This window comes from Choloepus didactylus, chromosome 1 (genome assembly GCF_015220235.1).
Source record: "Choloepus didactylus isolate mChoDid1 chromosome 1, mChoDid1.pri, whole genome shotgun sequence".
NCBI classification, from domain to species: Eukaryota; Metazoa; Chordata; class Mammalia; order Pilosa; family Megalonychidae; genus Choloepus; species Choloepus didactylus.
In genome coordinates, this window is record NC_051307.1 from 199,672,861 (window position 1) to 199,690,477 (window position 17,617).

At 45.4% G+C, this 17,617-nt stretch overlaps 1 protein-coding gene across 2 annotated transcripts in view; it reads right to left on the bottom strand.

The window, feature by feature from the left end:
- The window catches only part of LOC119544366 (SREBF chaperone), a 93,677-nt gene that overhangs the window by 10,090 nt on the left and 65,970 nt on the right, over window positions 1-17,617 (bottom strand). For both annotated transcript variants that reach the window (XM_037849806.1, XM_037849814.1), the window contains exons 3-8: window positions 8,735-8,864; window positions 3,129-3,286; window positions 2,120-2,340; window positions 1,824-1,929; window positions 1,057-1,229; window positions 572-698 (exon numbers count right to left, since the gene is read on the bottom strand). In XM_037849806.1, the coding sequence (XP_037705734.1) occupies window positions 572-698; window positions 1,057-1,229; window positions 1,824-1,929; window positions 2,120-2,340; window positions 3,129-3,286; window positions 8,735-8,864 (915 nt within the window). The remainder of the gene's footprint in view (window positions 1-571; window positions 699-1,056; window positions 1,230-1,823; window positions 1,930-2,119; window positions 2,341-3,128; window positions 3,287-8,734; window positions 8,865-17,617) is intronic.

Below are 17,617 nucleotides of genomic sequence, written 5' to 3' on the forward strand. Positions count from 1 at the left end.
CAGACTAAGATTCAGAGAGAAACAGCAAGGGGAAATTAAACATCAATGAAAGGCCTAATGATAAAGTTTGTATCTTTTAAAAAGCTTCCTCTAAAATGATCTACCTTATTAGGCATTTAAATGTTTTAATAGGAGAAAAGAGAAGAAACATACCCCTCTCTATCTCACATGCATCTGTGGCTTAAGCCATCAAGAAGCAGTGTGCTTATGTACGTGTATAATTTATAAACACCTACACACACACACGTCCATATAATATACTTACATATACATATATGCAAATACATACCCATATATGTACCTATATCCACACACTTTTATACACACATGTATAAATACATAACCCATATATACACACAGTCACATGTATGTACATATACACACATATGTATGAATACAAGCCAGGGAACATAAGAGGAAAAAAATATACCTCTGAAACGTCAAAAATAATAATGTGAAGACATGGAGTGACGGTGAGTGTTCAGTCCAGGGCAGACCAGGTGCACAGACGTGCAAGGCCCTCTGGCCTGAGGCCCACCCTGTGACCCAATGGAGCCTGTTGGGGACTTACCCGCCATTAAGTGTGGGCGTCAGGCCAAAGAGGGTGCAGAGCCCCACGGACATGAGCAGCGAACTGAGCACCGTGACCACAGCGGCCAGGGCCAGCCCCCACTTGGACTTGACCATGTCGATCTTGCCTGGGGGGCAGAGAGGGCACATCAGGGCAGCACCTCCCCTAGCCATGCACACAGGCCCTTCCTAACTGAGCTCTGGGGCAGCAGTTCGCCCTGAGAAGCAAGGAAGGGAAGGTTCCTGCTTTAACCAAGAGAGGGGAGGTACATACACTTCCTAGTCTCATGGACATGGTGCACCTCAACTCAGGAAGTGGCTTTTCCTGAGAAGCTAGAGGAGCCATGTACCCCCCCCAAGCCTGAGGCCCCTGCGGGTGTGTTCTACAGGTCTGTCCCAAGCCACCTCCCGAGGCAGGGAAGTGAATGATCTGGAAATGCCTGTTTAGCTTGAAGAAAGCCCCCTGCTTCCCCGCCATGGACATACGTGTGGAGAAATAGATGTAGGCAAACAGGATGATGTAGGTGGTCACGAGGGGGATGAGTTCAGCAATGCCAATCTCCTCTTTGAAGTGCACGTGGACCAGGCTCTCTGCCCGAAGGCTGCAGTTGGGACTGGGGTGCAGGAGCATCAGGCGGGCACGCAGGCTGCCCAAGAACCTGGTCACAGAGTGAGAGTGGGTAGACAGATTGTCCCCCTTGGTCCAGAGGACACAGACAATGCCTGGAAGGAGGGTCCATCAGGGCCCCCTCCTCCCCTGTGTTGCAGGGCACTTCTTTGTGGTCTTCAGGGGTACTGGAAGAATCACAAAGTGGACAAAGTTGTCTTTGCTAGGAGCTCCTCCTCCTCCATTCTCAGCACCCCTTAGCTGACCTCTTACAGCACTCTGACTGCCAAAGGCCCAGGAGAGCCCGTCAGAGGCAGTTCACGTGCCCTTGGCAATCCCTGGGGAGCTGTCTGCAGTGCTCTGTGGGAAGGACCCTAAGGCCACAAGGGGCTCAGCAGTCACGAGCTCGGACATCCACCTTAGGCTCAAGACAAGGCAGTGGAGGCACAGGATGCTGAATTCACTAGCCGTCTTAAGTCATCTCCACTTAAATCTGAACAGACAGCATTCTTCAGTCTAAAGGATGTAAGCATTTAAACAGGAGGCCCCAAAACACTTCAAGTTCCCAGGGGACATTCTGAAACTATAACCAGAACAGGGGCTACTCAAGGCCCCAAGTCACTCCATAGGCCGATGACAGTCTTACTTAGCATGATAGTGCTGGAAGACCAAGGTAATGGTGTATGAGACCATCCTCTTCCTGGTGTAGAGGCTCACTCCACTGTACTTCCCAGGAACACCAAACAGCAAGTCTGCAGACAGAAATACAGCAAAAAAGACCAGCAGATACTGACGAGAAACAGCAGCCACTGCAGAGCCACCAAGGATCCTGAGCCCTTCCCAACCCCTACCCATAGAAATAAGGGGTAGCTTCTGATCTGCCTGAGCACCCATTAAAGCAGGAGACAGTGACCAACAGGGGAACCTGCTCTGAGGTTATACCCTTGAGTGTGGCTGAGGTCTGCAGGGTTTTGGGCTCATGCTGGTGGATGGTCCTGATGATGTCAGGATCAGCGTGAAAGCGTTCCCAGTCATTCTGCCAAAAGTTCCCAGGGGACAGCAAGAGGCAGCCATGTTCGGGGAGCAGGTTCCGGAACTTCCTGAGGCCTGGCAGCAGGTCAGTCACCTGTAGGCACACCTCCTCCAGGCTCCTGGTCCCAGAGCTGTGCAGGAGACAGGATGAGGCCCACTGTACTGACAGGGTACTCTTTGTCACCAAGTTCCTAGATGCCCCATATTCAGCTCCCTCACATCTCCAAAGAGCCTGAAGATTAGGGCAGCAGGGAAAAGTTCTTTTAGGTAGTCAACAACCAAACCATTGGCTGCCTGACCTTCAAAGTGCCTCTGGAGACCAAAAACCTGTTAATAATTCTGAGGAGAGGCAAGTATGTGTGTTATGGGACCACATACAGCCCCATCGAATCAAACACCTTGGCCAATTCAGTGGGCACAAAGGCATAGGGTAGAAATTAGGGGGCTTGCATAGTTCACCAAATGACTGTCAAAGCCATGAGCTAAATAAAACCTGGTAGCGATGCAGCCTGCAAAGCCAGCATACTCCAAAGAACCACCAAAGGGCTGGGAAGTAAGACTCAGGTTGGGGCTTCACAGGTACATCCTCAAGTAGAGCGTGCTTCTCTTCAGCAGAACTACCACCATTACACTCACATTCCTTTACTCATAGGCAAGAATCCATCTGAGTCACAAGTCAGCTGGTCACAGACTCCCAGGGGATACCTACTCTAAGACTCTGAGGACAAAATCAGATTCTGTCTGTGCCATCTGCACAGGTACAGGGGGAAAGCAGCTCCAGCAGACCCACAGGATACTGAGAAACGCAACATGGCTCACCCGCCATCCTTCTCGCTTGTTCTACTGATGCAGAGCAGCTGGCTCAATGAGGGCTACTGAGGACTGCGACTTTCCCTTCAGCACACAGAAGCCGAGGTACCTGTCTCTCAACACATGGTTCCGGATCTCTTCCACCAGCTGGAATGCCCGGGACAGAGGTGAGCGGAACACATCTACTGCCAGGAGGTTCTTGTGCCAGGGAGAAACTGAGGACTTCACAAATATCTGCTGGATGTAAGCCACTGGGGCGCCCACATACTGCAAAAGAAATGGAGGAGGGGACAGAGAGGTCAGCTTGGCACAGTGGGGGAGAACACGGGTCCTGACGCAGTAAGGATTTACTGAGCATCTGCTATGGGCAAAGTATGCTAGGGCCAAAGGGACAGGCCTTTAAAATCAACGACTTCAGCAAGACACTTTACCAATTTATGAACCACTTTCCTACACTTTTCCCAGCAGATCAAGGGCTGGTACACTATGGCCCACAGGCCAAATTAGGCTCAGCATCTGTATTCTTAAATACAATTTTCCTGGAACACAGCTATACACTTTCCTTTATGTAACATCTATGGCTGCTTTCAGGCTACAACTTGAGTAGTTGCAACAGAGATGTTCTGACCCACAGAGCCTAAACTATTTACCATCTAGGCCTTTACAGAAAAAGTCTGCCAACCTCAGCAACAGATGATGAGCTCCCAAAAGAGTGTAACCTGCTTACTGATCCTGGTTTTGCCACTTGCATGGCAGTGGTTTTTGAAGACCAAAAGACCCAAATTTAAATCCCAGCTCTCCAAATGAATGGCCTTGGGAATGCTTTAGAATTCTCTAGATTTCAACTTTTCTCATTGTGAGAGACGGATGTCATTCACCCTGCAGAGTCAAGAAGATGCACACTGTACACACTCATACACCACACTCAGATATGTATAAAAATATTGAATGCAGCGATAAGTTTAATAGAAGTATTAGTATTAAATAGCTGTGGAACATTTCATCTGATCCCCACAAAAGTCCTATGAGAAGCAAAGAGAGGGGCTAATATCCCTTTCCACTGAGGCTCAGGTGTGGGGGTTGCCTAAGGTTTCATGATTGCAATGGTGGCACAAAGACTCAAACCCAGGTCTCCTCATTGAACACCACACACTTTTCTCACTAGAACTTTATATCTATCCTGGAAGAGCTTACATCAGGCACTTAAAGGGCAAAAGTGTTCATATGGGTAACAGGTAAAGAACAACTTCCAGTGATGGACACGTCACATGCCCCCAGCATGAGAGGCAGTGGTTACTCGTGGCAGGGTTTATGGCCAGGGGAGCAGCTGAGTGGGGCCATGAAGATAGGGAAGGATTTGGCTTGATGGGAAGGCAGGGAAGGCATCTGCAGAGCAGGGTGCAGCGGGAGGACAGATAACCCAGGCAGCACATGGATTCCTGTCAGGTAGTAATGGGAATTACAGCTAAACGAGAGGTGTGCCATGAGAAAGCCTGACTGAACTGTCTGGATTTTAACCAGTTCCTTTAAACCAGGGAAAAGTTCCCAAGTAACTCTGAGTCAGAAGGGTGACCTGACAAAGGCAATACTCTGGAAAGATAACCTAAGAGTTACACTATCATTCAACTCAAGACAGAGAAAGACTGCCCATAGCAGTGATGCGCTGTGAAGTGCAGGCTGTAAGGAGCCACGCTACCTGAGATGATCTTGCTGCCTGTGCCAGGATCAGGAGCTCAAAAGGGCATGTGCATGTATGAAGGGAAGGCCAGTCTGCCACAGATGATTCTGCACTCATTACTGCATGGGCCGGTTCAAAATGCCGAACAAGCACAGCAAGTTAACATCTCCTGAGCTCCTGGGCACAAGGGAACGACCTAAAGCAGCCATTTAAGCCCCTGTGAAGTTTATGGGTATGATACAGTCTCAGCAGAGGCTCTGGAGACAGGAGGCCTCATCCACTTTGTCTACTGCTCCAAAGCCAGCCCACCAGAAGCTGTCAGGAAGTACAGAGGCACCTGGATGGAACCGTCTGCCATCAGCTCTAACTGAACAGCAGCTCACTGACAAATGCCGCACAGGCGCGAGAGGGGGAAAGAGTTGTCCAGAGACAGCTCCACACGGAGATTTGCTGCTTTTAGTATTCATCCCCAGCAACATCTCACTGAATTCTCCAAGCAGCTGTTCCACATCTTCCCAACTCTTTCACGATCTTGGTCCAGTTATTAATGTGACTGTATCAAATCATCCTCCAACATACGTGCCCTCAACCTCCCTCTTCAAGGCATCAAAATTCTCTTTCAGTGGGTTATTCAACAGGCATTTACCTAACCCTCATCATTCACTGTCTTAGTTTGGGCTCCCCCAGAAGCACACCCTGAGCTAAGTGGTTTATTTGGGAAGTACAGGAAACACAGGGAGGGGAGTGGGGACAAGAGCAGGGAAGGAAGGCAGTCAACAAAGGATATATTACTGAGCAAGTAATTTCTGTGGGTGACAGTATTTAGCTGAGTAATTCCATTTGAGGGATTAGAAAGCTGAGGTATTTACATACCAACTCCTGCAGTCACAGGTTGAGGGCTGCTCCTAAAGGGTAAGAATTCTCTAGCACCTCAGTGCTCCCGTAACAGCGAGATCCTCTGACACATGAGACGCAAATGGGGGAGCTGGAAGGCAGGCAGCACTAAACTGGTAGCAGAGGTGTGGGCAGGGCCCACCACTCAGTATGCTGGGCCCTATCAGAATCCCGACATGATATTTAAGTGAGAAACAGACATGGAAACACACGATGTATGGTGACCCTAAGTGGGTGATGGAGGAAGCATAAGCACCAAGGGACTCCAGATGCCACAGGGCACAGAGGAAGGACCCTAACTAGACGGATGTGGTGTTGGGCAGCCTTCCAAGAGGGGTGCAAGAGTCCTTGCCTCCCGGTGTTCCTGCCCCATGAAAGTGGGCTGGACCTAGTGACTGGCTTCAAGCACACAGAAGAAAGCAAGGGGGATGAGAGTAGGCTACAAAAGACTGACCTCTCTCCTTCTCGGAGACATCACTCTGATGAAGTCAGCTGCTATGTTGTGGTCTACTCTGAAGAGGTCCATGTGGCAAGGCATTGAGGGGACCTTTGGTCAACGCCTCAGTTCAACCGCCTGCAAGGAGGCTGCCAACAGGCACATGAGCGAGCGTGGGAGCAAGTAGGTCCAACCCTAGTCAGGCTTGAGAAACCTTGAGCCCGAGAACCCAGCTAAAGCACACCCAGATCCCTGGCCCACAGACACTGAGATAATATATGTGTTACATATAATATATGTAACTTAGTTTTTAAGCCACTAAGTTTTAGGGTAATCTGTTACACAACAATAGATAATTCATAATACGAAAGCCAAGAGACATCACTCAAAAACTGGGTAGGGAAAGAAAGGGGAAAGGGGCATGCCTGATGCGTGGGACGGGGAAGCCATTCTCTCGTCCTTCCCTCTTTTCCAGTCACTGACCAGTGCCCCTGCCCCACCCCTGTGCTTCAGCATTCTCTCTCTCCCTCCCTCTCTCTCACACATGCGTTACTCAATCTAACTTTGCTTTACTCAATCTAATAAAGACCTTCTCCCCAGCCCAAAAAACACTTCTCTGAAGACACCCTATCACTCCCTATCTTTCCTACCTTTCCTAACTTCTTAAAAGTATTGTTAAACAAATATTGATTGAACTCTTTAAACAGACAGCTTCCTGCTCTAATGGAGTTCAGTTTAGTGGGATAAAAGGCTTTTAGTAAGCCCAATTCAACATAGCTATACTACGAAAGGAAGCTAATGGGGCACAAAAGGGGAATCAGAGCAGGATTCCCAGAAAAGGGAACAGTAAGCTAAGAATTCTTCACTTGCTATCACCACCAGCCTCTCTCCATTCAGACCTTCTTCTTCCTGAACAGGCAGGTCCACACCGTTAAGGAACTCAAACCACTCCCTTGGCAGTTAAGCCAAGGCCCTTGCAGTGAACTCAATCCAGACACCTCACCTCTCGGCTCTGACACTGAGGCTCTGGGGGGCCATCACTCCTACAAAGGCTTGGCCAAGGACATGACTTGCATTTTAGGGACATGAGATCAACAAGCCAGTAGGGACAATAGGACTTCAGACTCAACTGTCTTCTGCAATAAAAGATTAAGTCCATAATCGGCTTTCAAGCCATCGGTGCTGGCCTCACGCTTCCCCCAGTGCTGGCAAAAGCACTCACACCACCATCCCCCACTGACCAGGGAGAGAGTGAATACCAATTTGGCTGGACCTCAGAGTGGGGAAGCAGGCTACAGGCAACTGTGCCATCAAGAATTGTATGTGCCGAGCATTTTGCATGCTCCATGCAATGGAAAAGTGGAGGTGCCTTGGGTGAGGGCCAGGCAAACCTTTGGGGACTTTCACTGCTCCCTGGCTCCCCAGGGCTTTCACCAAGCAGCCTAGCTAGGAAAGGACAGAGGGCGATCACCTACCATGCTCCAAGAAAAATGCATGACTTCAGACTCACTGTCTTTTAAATAAGTTATTCTTGGTTTTGATGACCCTGAGAGTCTGGAGGAGTACTGGTCAGGTGTTTTGTAAGATGCCCCTTTACTGGAATGCAGCTGATGTTTTTCTCATGATTAGAGTGAGATTATGGGTTTTAGGAGGAAGAACACAGAGGTAAAGTGCCATTTTCATCACACCATGTGTTGCCATAACACATACCTATCTTACCAGATAGGCTTCTATTTCAGCAACAGCAGAGCCAAGTGTATAACAAGTTGGTAGGCTGCTCCATTAACCCAAAAGGAAGAGGGAAAAGAATGTGCAATCATTGTCAGAGAGCAGGTGTGAGGGGAAGAGCTCTGTTCCCTGAGTTTTTATTCTTCTCCTCAACAACAGCCTTGGGGCTAAAACACAACAGATGTGAGGAAGATCACTGTGTCCATTACCCAGCAGGTAAAAAGCATAGAGAGCAGCTCATTAAGATTCTATGATTTCCAAATAATGAGTCTAGAGTTATGGTGAGTTAGGTCCCATGCCCAGAACCCTCAACTGGAAAGGCTGTTTTTTCTCTCGCTCAGCCCAGAGACAGTCAAATGAGAACAATATGGTCCAGAAGAAGCAGTGGGCTTAGAGTAAGGAGACCTGGAGTTCTAGTCCCAGTGTTGAGCCCATGTAAACTATACAAATGAGGCATTTAACCCCCTGGGCCCCAGCTACCTTCTCTGCAAAAGGGATCAAAACTCTGTACTTTATACCTGACTGGGCTGTGAGGATAAAATAAGACCTAACAAATGTGAAAAACTTCAGTGCACATGGCAAATGCAAGACCCTATCAGTACTCTGATGAAAAACATTTCCTAGGGATGCTCAGTGGTTCTTACGCCCAACCAGGGGCAAGGAGGAGATAGCCCATCTATTTGCCAGGACACTGCCCAGCATCTGTGCATGCTGGGTGAGCAACCCAGACCCAGCTCTGGCAACCACAGAGCCCAGTTTTTCTAGGACAGTCACAGTTTTGCATCATTTCAAGTTTTCTTTCAATAAAGAAATAAAATATATAAATAATGTATAACCAAATATTTTTGGTGCCATTGCAAGACTGTTTAAATACATGAATCCATCAATCAGAAACTAACCCCCCTCAATCTCACTCACAGAACCTCAAGCCTTGGTCAATCTCCCCCCAAGCCCCATGCCCACCATGCTGAGCACCTACCCACTCAGGCTGCTCATTAGCCTCTCCTCGTTTGTGGTCGGAGTTCACAGGCGGGGGCGAGTAATCCTTCACAGGAGTGGTGAATTCCACAGGTCCTGTTCCTGGCAAGGGGAGTTTCAGCAGTGGGTAGCTGGGATAAAGAAAAAGGAGAGAAGACTTAGGACACTATGGGAGGCAGAGTCTGCTCTGAGATAACAGTGACACAGGAACCACTGCAGTTGCAACTAAATTCTTCCTTCTTGGAAGACTGAGAAAAATGTACAGAATATTAGAACCATAAAATTTCAGAGCTAAAAGGAACCTTAGACATCATCTAGATTAGAATTTTTTAAACTTATTTTGGCTTTGTAAGAAAGCTTACTGGGAAGCCCAATTCATAAAACAGACTGGTTGAATATTTTCAGAAGCTTAATAAAGGCAACATGCTTAAAACAAAACAAAAAACCTTGTTGTCAAATTAGATATAAGACAACAACAAAAAAAAAAAAAAAAAAAAAAAAAAACTGGGGAAAAAAAACCATAAAAATGCATATTTTGTTTCAGGTCTCACTTCTTTTTTTTTACTTAAAAAAAAAAGAGATATACCTTTCAAATAGTACAATGCACAAATCTTTACACAGTGCAACGGATTTTTATATTTGTATACATACACCTGTGTAACCACTACCTAGACCAAGCTATAGAATATTTCCAGAATGTTCCTTTTCCCACCACCCAACCAAAGGTAAACACCATTTGAATCTCCACCACCACAGATTACCTTTGCCTGTTTTTTTCCATAAAAAATGAAAACATCCATTCATTTATGTACACTTTTGTGACTGGCTGCTTTCACTCAAATTATATCTGCTAGCTTCATCCACATTGGTGCATGTAGCAGATCAGTCTTTTTCACAGATATGTACTATTCCATTGCATGACTGTACCACAGTGTGTTTATCATGTGTATTTATTTCTTTACCAAAGAAACATGTGGCCGCTCTCAGTTTAAACCATTAAGAGTAAGGCTAAAAAGGTTCTTACTTTCATTTGTATTTCCCACAGTGCCTAGCAGCTGAAATATACAATAAATGTTCTTTAAACTGGAAGAAAAAAAGAGAAAAAGGATAAAGCTAGTATGACCATTTTAATATATGTTTTTTCCTATGGACCTAAGCACTACTTCTGTTGGCTGTATTCTTAGGATAAAGTTTCAGGGTTATAGTCACACATACGTTTAGCTTTAATGGATACCAGTTTTTGAAAATGCTTGTACCAATTTATGATGATGTGATGAGAGGTCCAGTGGTTCCAAATCCTTGCCAACACCTGATATTGTCAATCCAGTTCATTTTAACCATTTAGGGAAGGGGTAGTGGTATTTTAAGTACTTAGGGGAGGGGGTAGTGGTATCTTGTGGTGTTCTCATTGTGGTTTTAGTGTAACAAATGATGTTGAAAATCCTTTTTTATGCTTACAGGTCACCTGTATATATACTCTTTTGTGAAGTACCTCTCCAAGTCTTTTGCCTGTTTTTAAATTGGGTTAACTGTCTTTTTCTTATTGATTTATAAAGTTCTTTATATATTCTAGATGAGTCCTTTGTCAGTTATATGTACTGTAAATGTCTTCTCCCACTCTGTAGCTTGCACTTTCACCCTCTTAATGATGTATTTGATGAACAGAGGTTTATATTTTAATGAAGTCCTATTGTGATGGTATCCAGGTGTCTGGTCAAGCAAGCACTGGCGTAACCGTTACTGCAAGGATATTTGTGGCTGGTTAATAAACCAGAAGGCTAGTTTATTAAATCATCAGTCAACTGACTGCACCTGTGACTGATTACATCAATAACGGTTATGTCTTCCAATGAAGGGTATGAGAGAACTCAATCAGCTGGATTTAATCCAATCAGTTGAAGACTTTTAAGAGAGAGAGGACCTTCACTTCTTTGGCTACCCAGTGGAGCGTTACCTGAGGAGTTCATCGAACACCTTCATTGGAGTTGCCAGTTTGCTGCCTGCCCTATAGAATTTGGACTTGTGCATCCCCATGGTTGTGTGAGACACTCTTATAAAATCTTATATTTATAGATTTCTCTTGTTGATTGTTTCCCTAGAGAACCCTAACTAATACACCTATTTATCAATTTTCCCTTTCATGGTTGGCTTTTTGTGCCTTGTTAAAGAAATCGTTGCCTACCCCAAGGTCGTGAAAATATTCTTCTGTTTTCTTCTGGGAACCTTATTGTTTGTTTTATACATACATTTAGGTCTATGATCCATTTCAAATTAATTTTTGTATAAGGTGTGTGTAGGGGTCAAGGTTCACTTTTTTACCCATGGATCTCTAAACAACCCAACACAATTTATTGAAAAGACTATTCTTTTTTTACTGAAGTTCTGCCTTTATCAAACATTAATTGACCATATACACATAGGTGTGCTTACGGACTCTATCTTGTTTTACTTATCTTTCTTTGTATCCAAATTACACTGTCTTAATCACTGTAGCTTAACAGTAAGATCTGGTATCTGGAAATAAAAGTTGTAATTTATCTTAAAGAAAGGTACAACTGCATCCTACTAATATCCTAGCCTTGAAACATAAGGAAAGGTAGATAATTGTGGTACTTGTGATTTGCAAAAGATGAAAGATGGCAAGGAGATAGAGGATCTAAGATGGCGGCATAGAGAGGAGTGGAAGCTAAGTAGTCCCCCTGGAACAACTAAAAAAAAACCAGCAACAACTAGTAAATAATCCAGAATAACTACAGGGGGACACATGTGACCATCCACTCATCATACACCAACCTGAACTGGAAGGAATGCCCGAGATCACAGCATAAAATCTGTAAGTAAAAACTGCGGATCCAAATCGGGAGACCCCTCCCCCACAGCCCGAGCTACAAAGCCTCATGGTGCCAGAGAGAAGCTTTCTCCCAGCAAGTGAATATAGCTCAGCTGAGCTCCAACTGGGGTTTTAATTAGTGAGTGTGAACTGCTCACTACAAGGTACGAATCCCCAACAAGCAGACAGAGGCTCTGGGTGACAACTGACCTTGGAGAGCCAGAGGGTTGCCTCGGACTAGCTCTGAAGGGGACTCTCTGTTCCTTTTTCGGCTCAGTGGAGAAAGCCTCAGCCATTTTCAATTCCCAGTTTTGTGACCCAGACAAGGGCATAGCACAGGCAGAGAGAGACCACTGAAATGCTAATGACCTCCCCCTAGGGGGTCTATCTTCTCTAAGAGGAAAGGGGCGGGGCCCAGCTCTACTACCTGCCTTTCATTCAGAACTTGGGGAAAAAGAGCCACACCTCCTTACACCAGTCAAGAATTATAGGCTACAGGCGCCACCTGCTGGGCAGAAAAGCACAGTGACCGGAGGCATCAGAGGTTGTACCAATTTTCTAAGACATACCCTCAGGGAAACCAGATACTGAATATTTCTTCCTTCTGGGACCTGAGCCCATTCTGGTCTGGGGAGGCCTGATTGGGGTAACCAAGGAAACCATGCCTAGACAACAGAAAACTACAGCCTACACCAAGAAAAATGAGGTTATGGCCTGGTCAGGGGAACAAACTTGCACTTCAACTGTGATGCAGGAATTGAAACAACTAATAATAAGTCAATTCAAAAAATTTAGGGAAGATACAGTGAAAAGAGCTGAACTGTATAATGAAAACACAGGATGTACATAAGGTAGAAACTGAAAGTTCAAAACACCAACTGGCAGAATCCATGGAAATGAAAGGCACAGCACAAGAGATGAAAGACACAATGGAAACACACAACAGCAGATCTGAAGAGGCAGAAGAAAACACTCAGGAACCGGAGAACAAGGCACCTGAGAGCCTACACACAAAAGAACAGATAGAGAAAAGAATGGAAAAATACAAGCAATATCTCCGGGAATATAAAGACAAAACGAAAAGCAAGAATTTACGTGTCATTGGTGTCCCAGAAGGAGAAGAGAAGGGAAAAGGGGCAGAAGCAATAATAGAGGAAATAATCAATGAGAATTTCCCATCTCTTAATGAAAGACATAAAATTACGGATCCAAGAAGAGCAACGTACCCCAAACAGAATAGATCTGAAGATGCCAAGAAAGACAAATCACAGAGTCTAGAAGAGAAACCAAACTACAGAGAAAGTATGTGATTTCTCCAAAATCACAGAGTTGGCTCTTCAGTAAAAAAAAAACAGACAGACATCCGTCAGGTATCCTGATTCAGTTATAATTCTATTTCTCTTTCAACAGACCAATGAATTATTACCGAGAAAGATCTGTCTACAAACATATCTCCTTTCGTGTTCTGTGGTATCTTGGGGGATATTCATGAAAACCATGAATGAGGCTGAGAATGGGCTCACTCAAACTCAGAATGAACATCCTCCAGCCCAGAGATGTGTCTGATGTTCAGACTAAAGAAAATTCTTTTTCACTGTCAATTTTCACTGCTTCATGTAAGGAAAACTTAAAGCAACTATCCTAAATCAACTTTCTTTTATGAAACCCAGGTGGCTGCTCCTAATTTACCAAAAACAGACACAGGCCACATGAGCCTACAGAAATATTGAAATAGTATTTATCTCCACAACAGGTTATTGACAGACTGACTATTTACTCCTCAAAAGGCTCCATGGAAATGTTGCTAACCCTTAAGGAGCAGACAGCTTACCACCTACCTAAAAGACTCACACATTTAAAATAATTTTAATCAATTCATACTTGCTTAGTATTACTACCCAGAAAGTACCATGCAAACAACTAAAGAGCCCTCAATGTGAATATAAGGTACACAGTCTCTACTTCCCATCTGGACCCAATGCAGGCATCAGAGACAAGTAAGAGGTTAAGTACTGAAAAAATATTTATCTCTGAAAAACAATTCTTGATCAAGAGTAGAAGAGAGCATCACACTAGGTCTTCCAGGAGGCCTGACTTTGAGTGTTCTTGTTTTAGACTGTTTTGTTCTCCATCCCTTTGGTGCACTAGAGTGGGTTAGGGTGAGGTGAACCCAGAGGAGTTGTTACATCTAGAGAGGACAGTTTACAGATGGAAGGTTAAACTAGGGTTACAAGAGAATGAAAGACACCTACCTACCTACTCAAGGCACTGTTTTCTTTTATTCTAACGTCACTTTTTCTCAGCATTCTGCTTTTCAAAATGCCACTGAGAGATGTTCAGCTATTTGAAGGTAGGTGTCAAGGGCCATCTCTGGGCTTAGCTAAGGCTGTATTGGGAAAAGCTCCTCCCCCCACCCCCAATACAAGGGCCTGCCTCTCAGCCACTGTGTTCAGAGAGGAGTCATGGGGTCCAGGGCTAAGCTCACTGGAGCTTTAGATCTATTATAGGATGAAGGCAGAGGTACATTTTATTTCTCTACATTTATGTTTTACAGAATAGCTGCTCAAAGTATACTGGCTAAAGGCAGCCTCTGTTTCTCCAGATTTTAAATATTAGAAACCTGTGAATTCCAGGAGTCTGACCATTCCAGCAAGGAGGGACTGAAGGGTAGCACACTCCAGGATGTCCACTTTCTAAGGATAAAGTCCACAGGTCTTAAAATGCTTCAAATGGATCTCCATCATTCTCTAACTTCCTGTCTACACTACCCTGAAGCCATACACCCCTTTTGTTTCTGAGGCTCTGCTCCTGTGGGAACACTCTAGGCTCATACTTCTCCTAGATGACTCATATTCCAGGCCACAGCTGTAGTTTCACTTGTCCCAGGAAGTCTTTCCCCTTTCCCCAATACCCAAGGTCTTGGTTGGGGCCCCTCCTCCTATGAACTGCCAAAGAGCCTGCACACACTCTGATGTGGGTCATATCACTGACAGTGAACTTCCAATTTCTGTCTCACTGGGTACCTACTACGTGCCAGACACTGATTCAAGTGCCTTCCACCTATTTACTCCTCTAAGCCTCACCACAACTCAATGAAGCATGCAAAAGTTACATCCCCTCTAGAATGTGAGGGAACCAGGAAACAAAAACAAGCAGTGTGGACCCAGAGTCTGTGCTCTTAACAGCACACTAAACTGCTTCAAACTACATTTTGGTTTTGTCTGGAAAATTTAAAACCATATGTTCCTTTTAATATAGGCAAAAGAAAAACCTTGGAAAAAATTCCACAAAAAATGCAAAATGCAAAGGAATAATAATCACTGTCCATGACTACCAAATTCCTCACCAAAAGGAAAGCTTGCAAGGAAAGTTTTAGGCAATTTTCAAAGGTAAAAATGCTCACCTTTCCAAGGTCAGAAAAAAAGACTAAGGACATTTTAAGAAAGAAGTTGCCTGGAACTTCCACCACCATTCCTATGTTTCCACAAAACTCATATCTAGGACCAGACTGTATCCTGACTGAGGAAATGATCCACAGGCTCCAAAACCTCCCCGGCTCTCCCACCACAGCTCCACCCGTCCAGCCAAAAGCCTTTCTCTTACATCCCTCATCTGGTCCTCTGAGGGCTTTATTCAAAACACATCTGGAGTCAACTGTGACTCTCCACCTCCACTCAGACTTAGCTTTCACTTAGACTACGCAACCATTAGTTCTCACCTGGAATATCACACGAGTGTAGCTGATTCCATTTCTACCCCCAAAATCACTTCCTTGTTTCCCCATCAGACATGGAAGTGAAATTCAAGTTTCTCTGCTGGCTTTCAGGGTCCGTTAACATGAGAACCCACCTCTCCCACCCTGCCCTGACTGATACTCTCCCACTGGCCACATACCACGCTGCTTTCTCTGCTGAGCCCCACCCTTATCCACGCGGGGCATGCTGGCCCAACTTCCAACTGCCAGCACTTGTACCTCTTTGCTTTGAGAGGGTTCTGTGGCTGCTGGAGACTGCTCAGCCTGAGTGAGGCAGGCCACAAGTGCTGGGAATTAATGCTAACTGCAAGCAGCCTTCAACCAGCAGTAGTTGTATAGATTAGGAGTTGGAGAACTGTAGCCCACAGAGCAAATGCAGCCCAGGCCTGTTTTTCTATGGTTTATAAGCTAAGAACAGTTTTTCCATGTCTAAGGGTTATATAAACAAAAACATAAAACAAAGAAAAATATGCCACTGAGACTGTACATGGCTGCAAGGTCTAAACTATTTACTATCTGGCCCTTCATAAAAAATTTGTCACCCCTGGCACAGTCACCCACACTCAAGTAGGGAACACTGAGGTGCATGTCCCACGCTGTTTCCCAGAGCTTCCCAGTGAGATTAATTTCTGCTGCCCACAGAAGTAACCTGCTGAATGATGAGCCTTCCCACCTGCCTCACTTTCCCACCTCCCCACCAGTGTTCATCTCCCACATAAGTACTTGTACTCAAATCCTTGGCTCAGAGTTGCTTCTAAGGAAGCCCCAACTAAACTGCTTCAATCCAAATGAAGAGGCTTGCATCCACCAAGATGCTCTGAGGCTCTGTTCCTGTGGGAACACTCTAGGCTCATACTTCTCCTAGATGACTCATATTCCAAGCCACAGCTGTAGATTCATTTGGCTGTTTATTCTTCAAGACAACACTCACCTACTATACCCCCAAGCCCAGGTATTTAGGTACCCCTCCTCTGTACCTCTGTGGTAGCCTGAAAACAATGACCCCAGAGACTTCTATTCCTCTGCTTGAATATGAGAAACTCTGGGGAACAAGATATGCCATTTTAATTTCTGGATCCCCAAAGTCAGCCACATGGAAGATGTTCAAAACAATGTATGTTGATTATCGACCTGATATTCTACACAGGGTTACACAGGACCTCATGTTTGGGAGGGCTCCATGCTTGGGGTTTAGTGCTCTGCAGCTGCTGTCTTGAAATCCTTAATAAATTTATCTTTAAACTTGAGTTTTTAAATGGAGTCCAGTGGAAAAGTGGAACATGTGTTGGGGACTTGGAGTGTAAGCTCACCCATGGTCCCTCCACCCCAGATGTCCTCCCCGCCCAGCTGCCACATCTGCTGCTGTCCCCAGTGAGGCCTAAGGGCTGAAACAAGGAAAGTTGGGGTCATGTGCACACACATATCTAGTAAGCATCTTGGTGAGTGCAAGCCTCTTATCCAGTTCCATCCAGGTATGTTTTAGTATGTTTAAAGTTACTTTTTTCCTGCTTTTTAAATAAGCAGACTCACATTTTCATTTTCTATGGGTTCCACAATTTATGTAGCCAGCCTTGGCTCGATGTCTTGCCCAGCCATCTGTGCTGGAGTGCTCGGGAGTCTCTGAAGACGTACAGGAAAAGCAACCGCAGAAATGACACTCAGAGAGGATGTTGCACGAGACATCTCCCTAGAGACATCAGAGGCAGTAGAAGCCCTTTCTCTTCCCTTCCCAGAGGAGAACAATACAGGATTAGGGGTGGAGTCTTTTGATGAGGCAGTAAAGGGGAGATTTCTGAGGCCCTCTGATCTCTCTTCTTTTTGAGGAAATACAGAGTAATGAAGTCTCTGATCTCCTACAGGCTTTCCAGAGCTTTTACAAGGCTTTTTTTTTAGGCCAGGGCTAACTTCAGCTTGGGCAAAGGCTGTAGTTTTAGCGTGTCAAGAATAAAGAGGTCAGGGCCATGGAACAGCTGCAAGGAGCTGATCACTGGGCCTCTCCTGATTCCAGGCTTTAGGGCGAGGTCAAAGGAGCTCTGGGACTTTGTTCTCAGCTGTCCAGCCTGGCTCTCCAGAGGACAAGTGCAGACAGGGCTTTAATTACTCAGATTTCTTTCCTGTTCATGAAAAGCAAATACAAATTTGCCTGGAACATAGTCACATGGGCACAGAAAGAGGGACCCTGTTCCACAGCCCCCGTGAGCACATCCCCCAAAGGGCCATGGTGATCATGGGGAAATCTGAGACATAAGCCGATGGGAAAGAGAGAGAGAGAAGTATCTCCAGCCTCAGCCAGAAGGTAC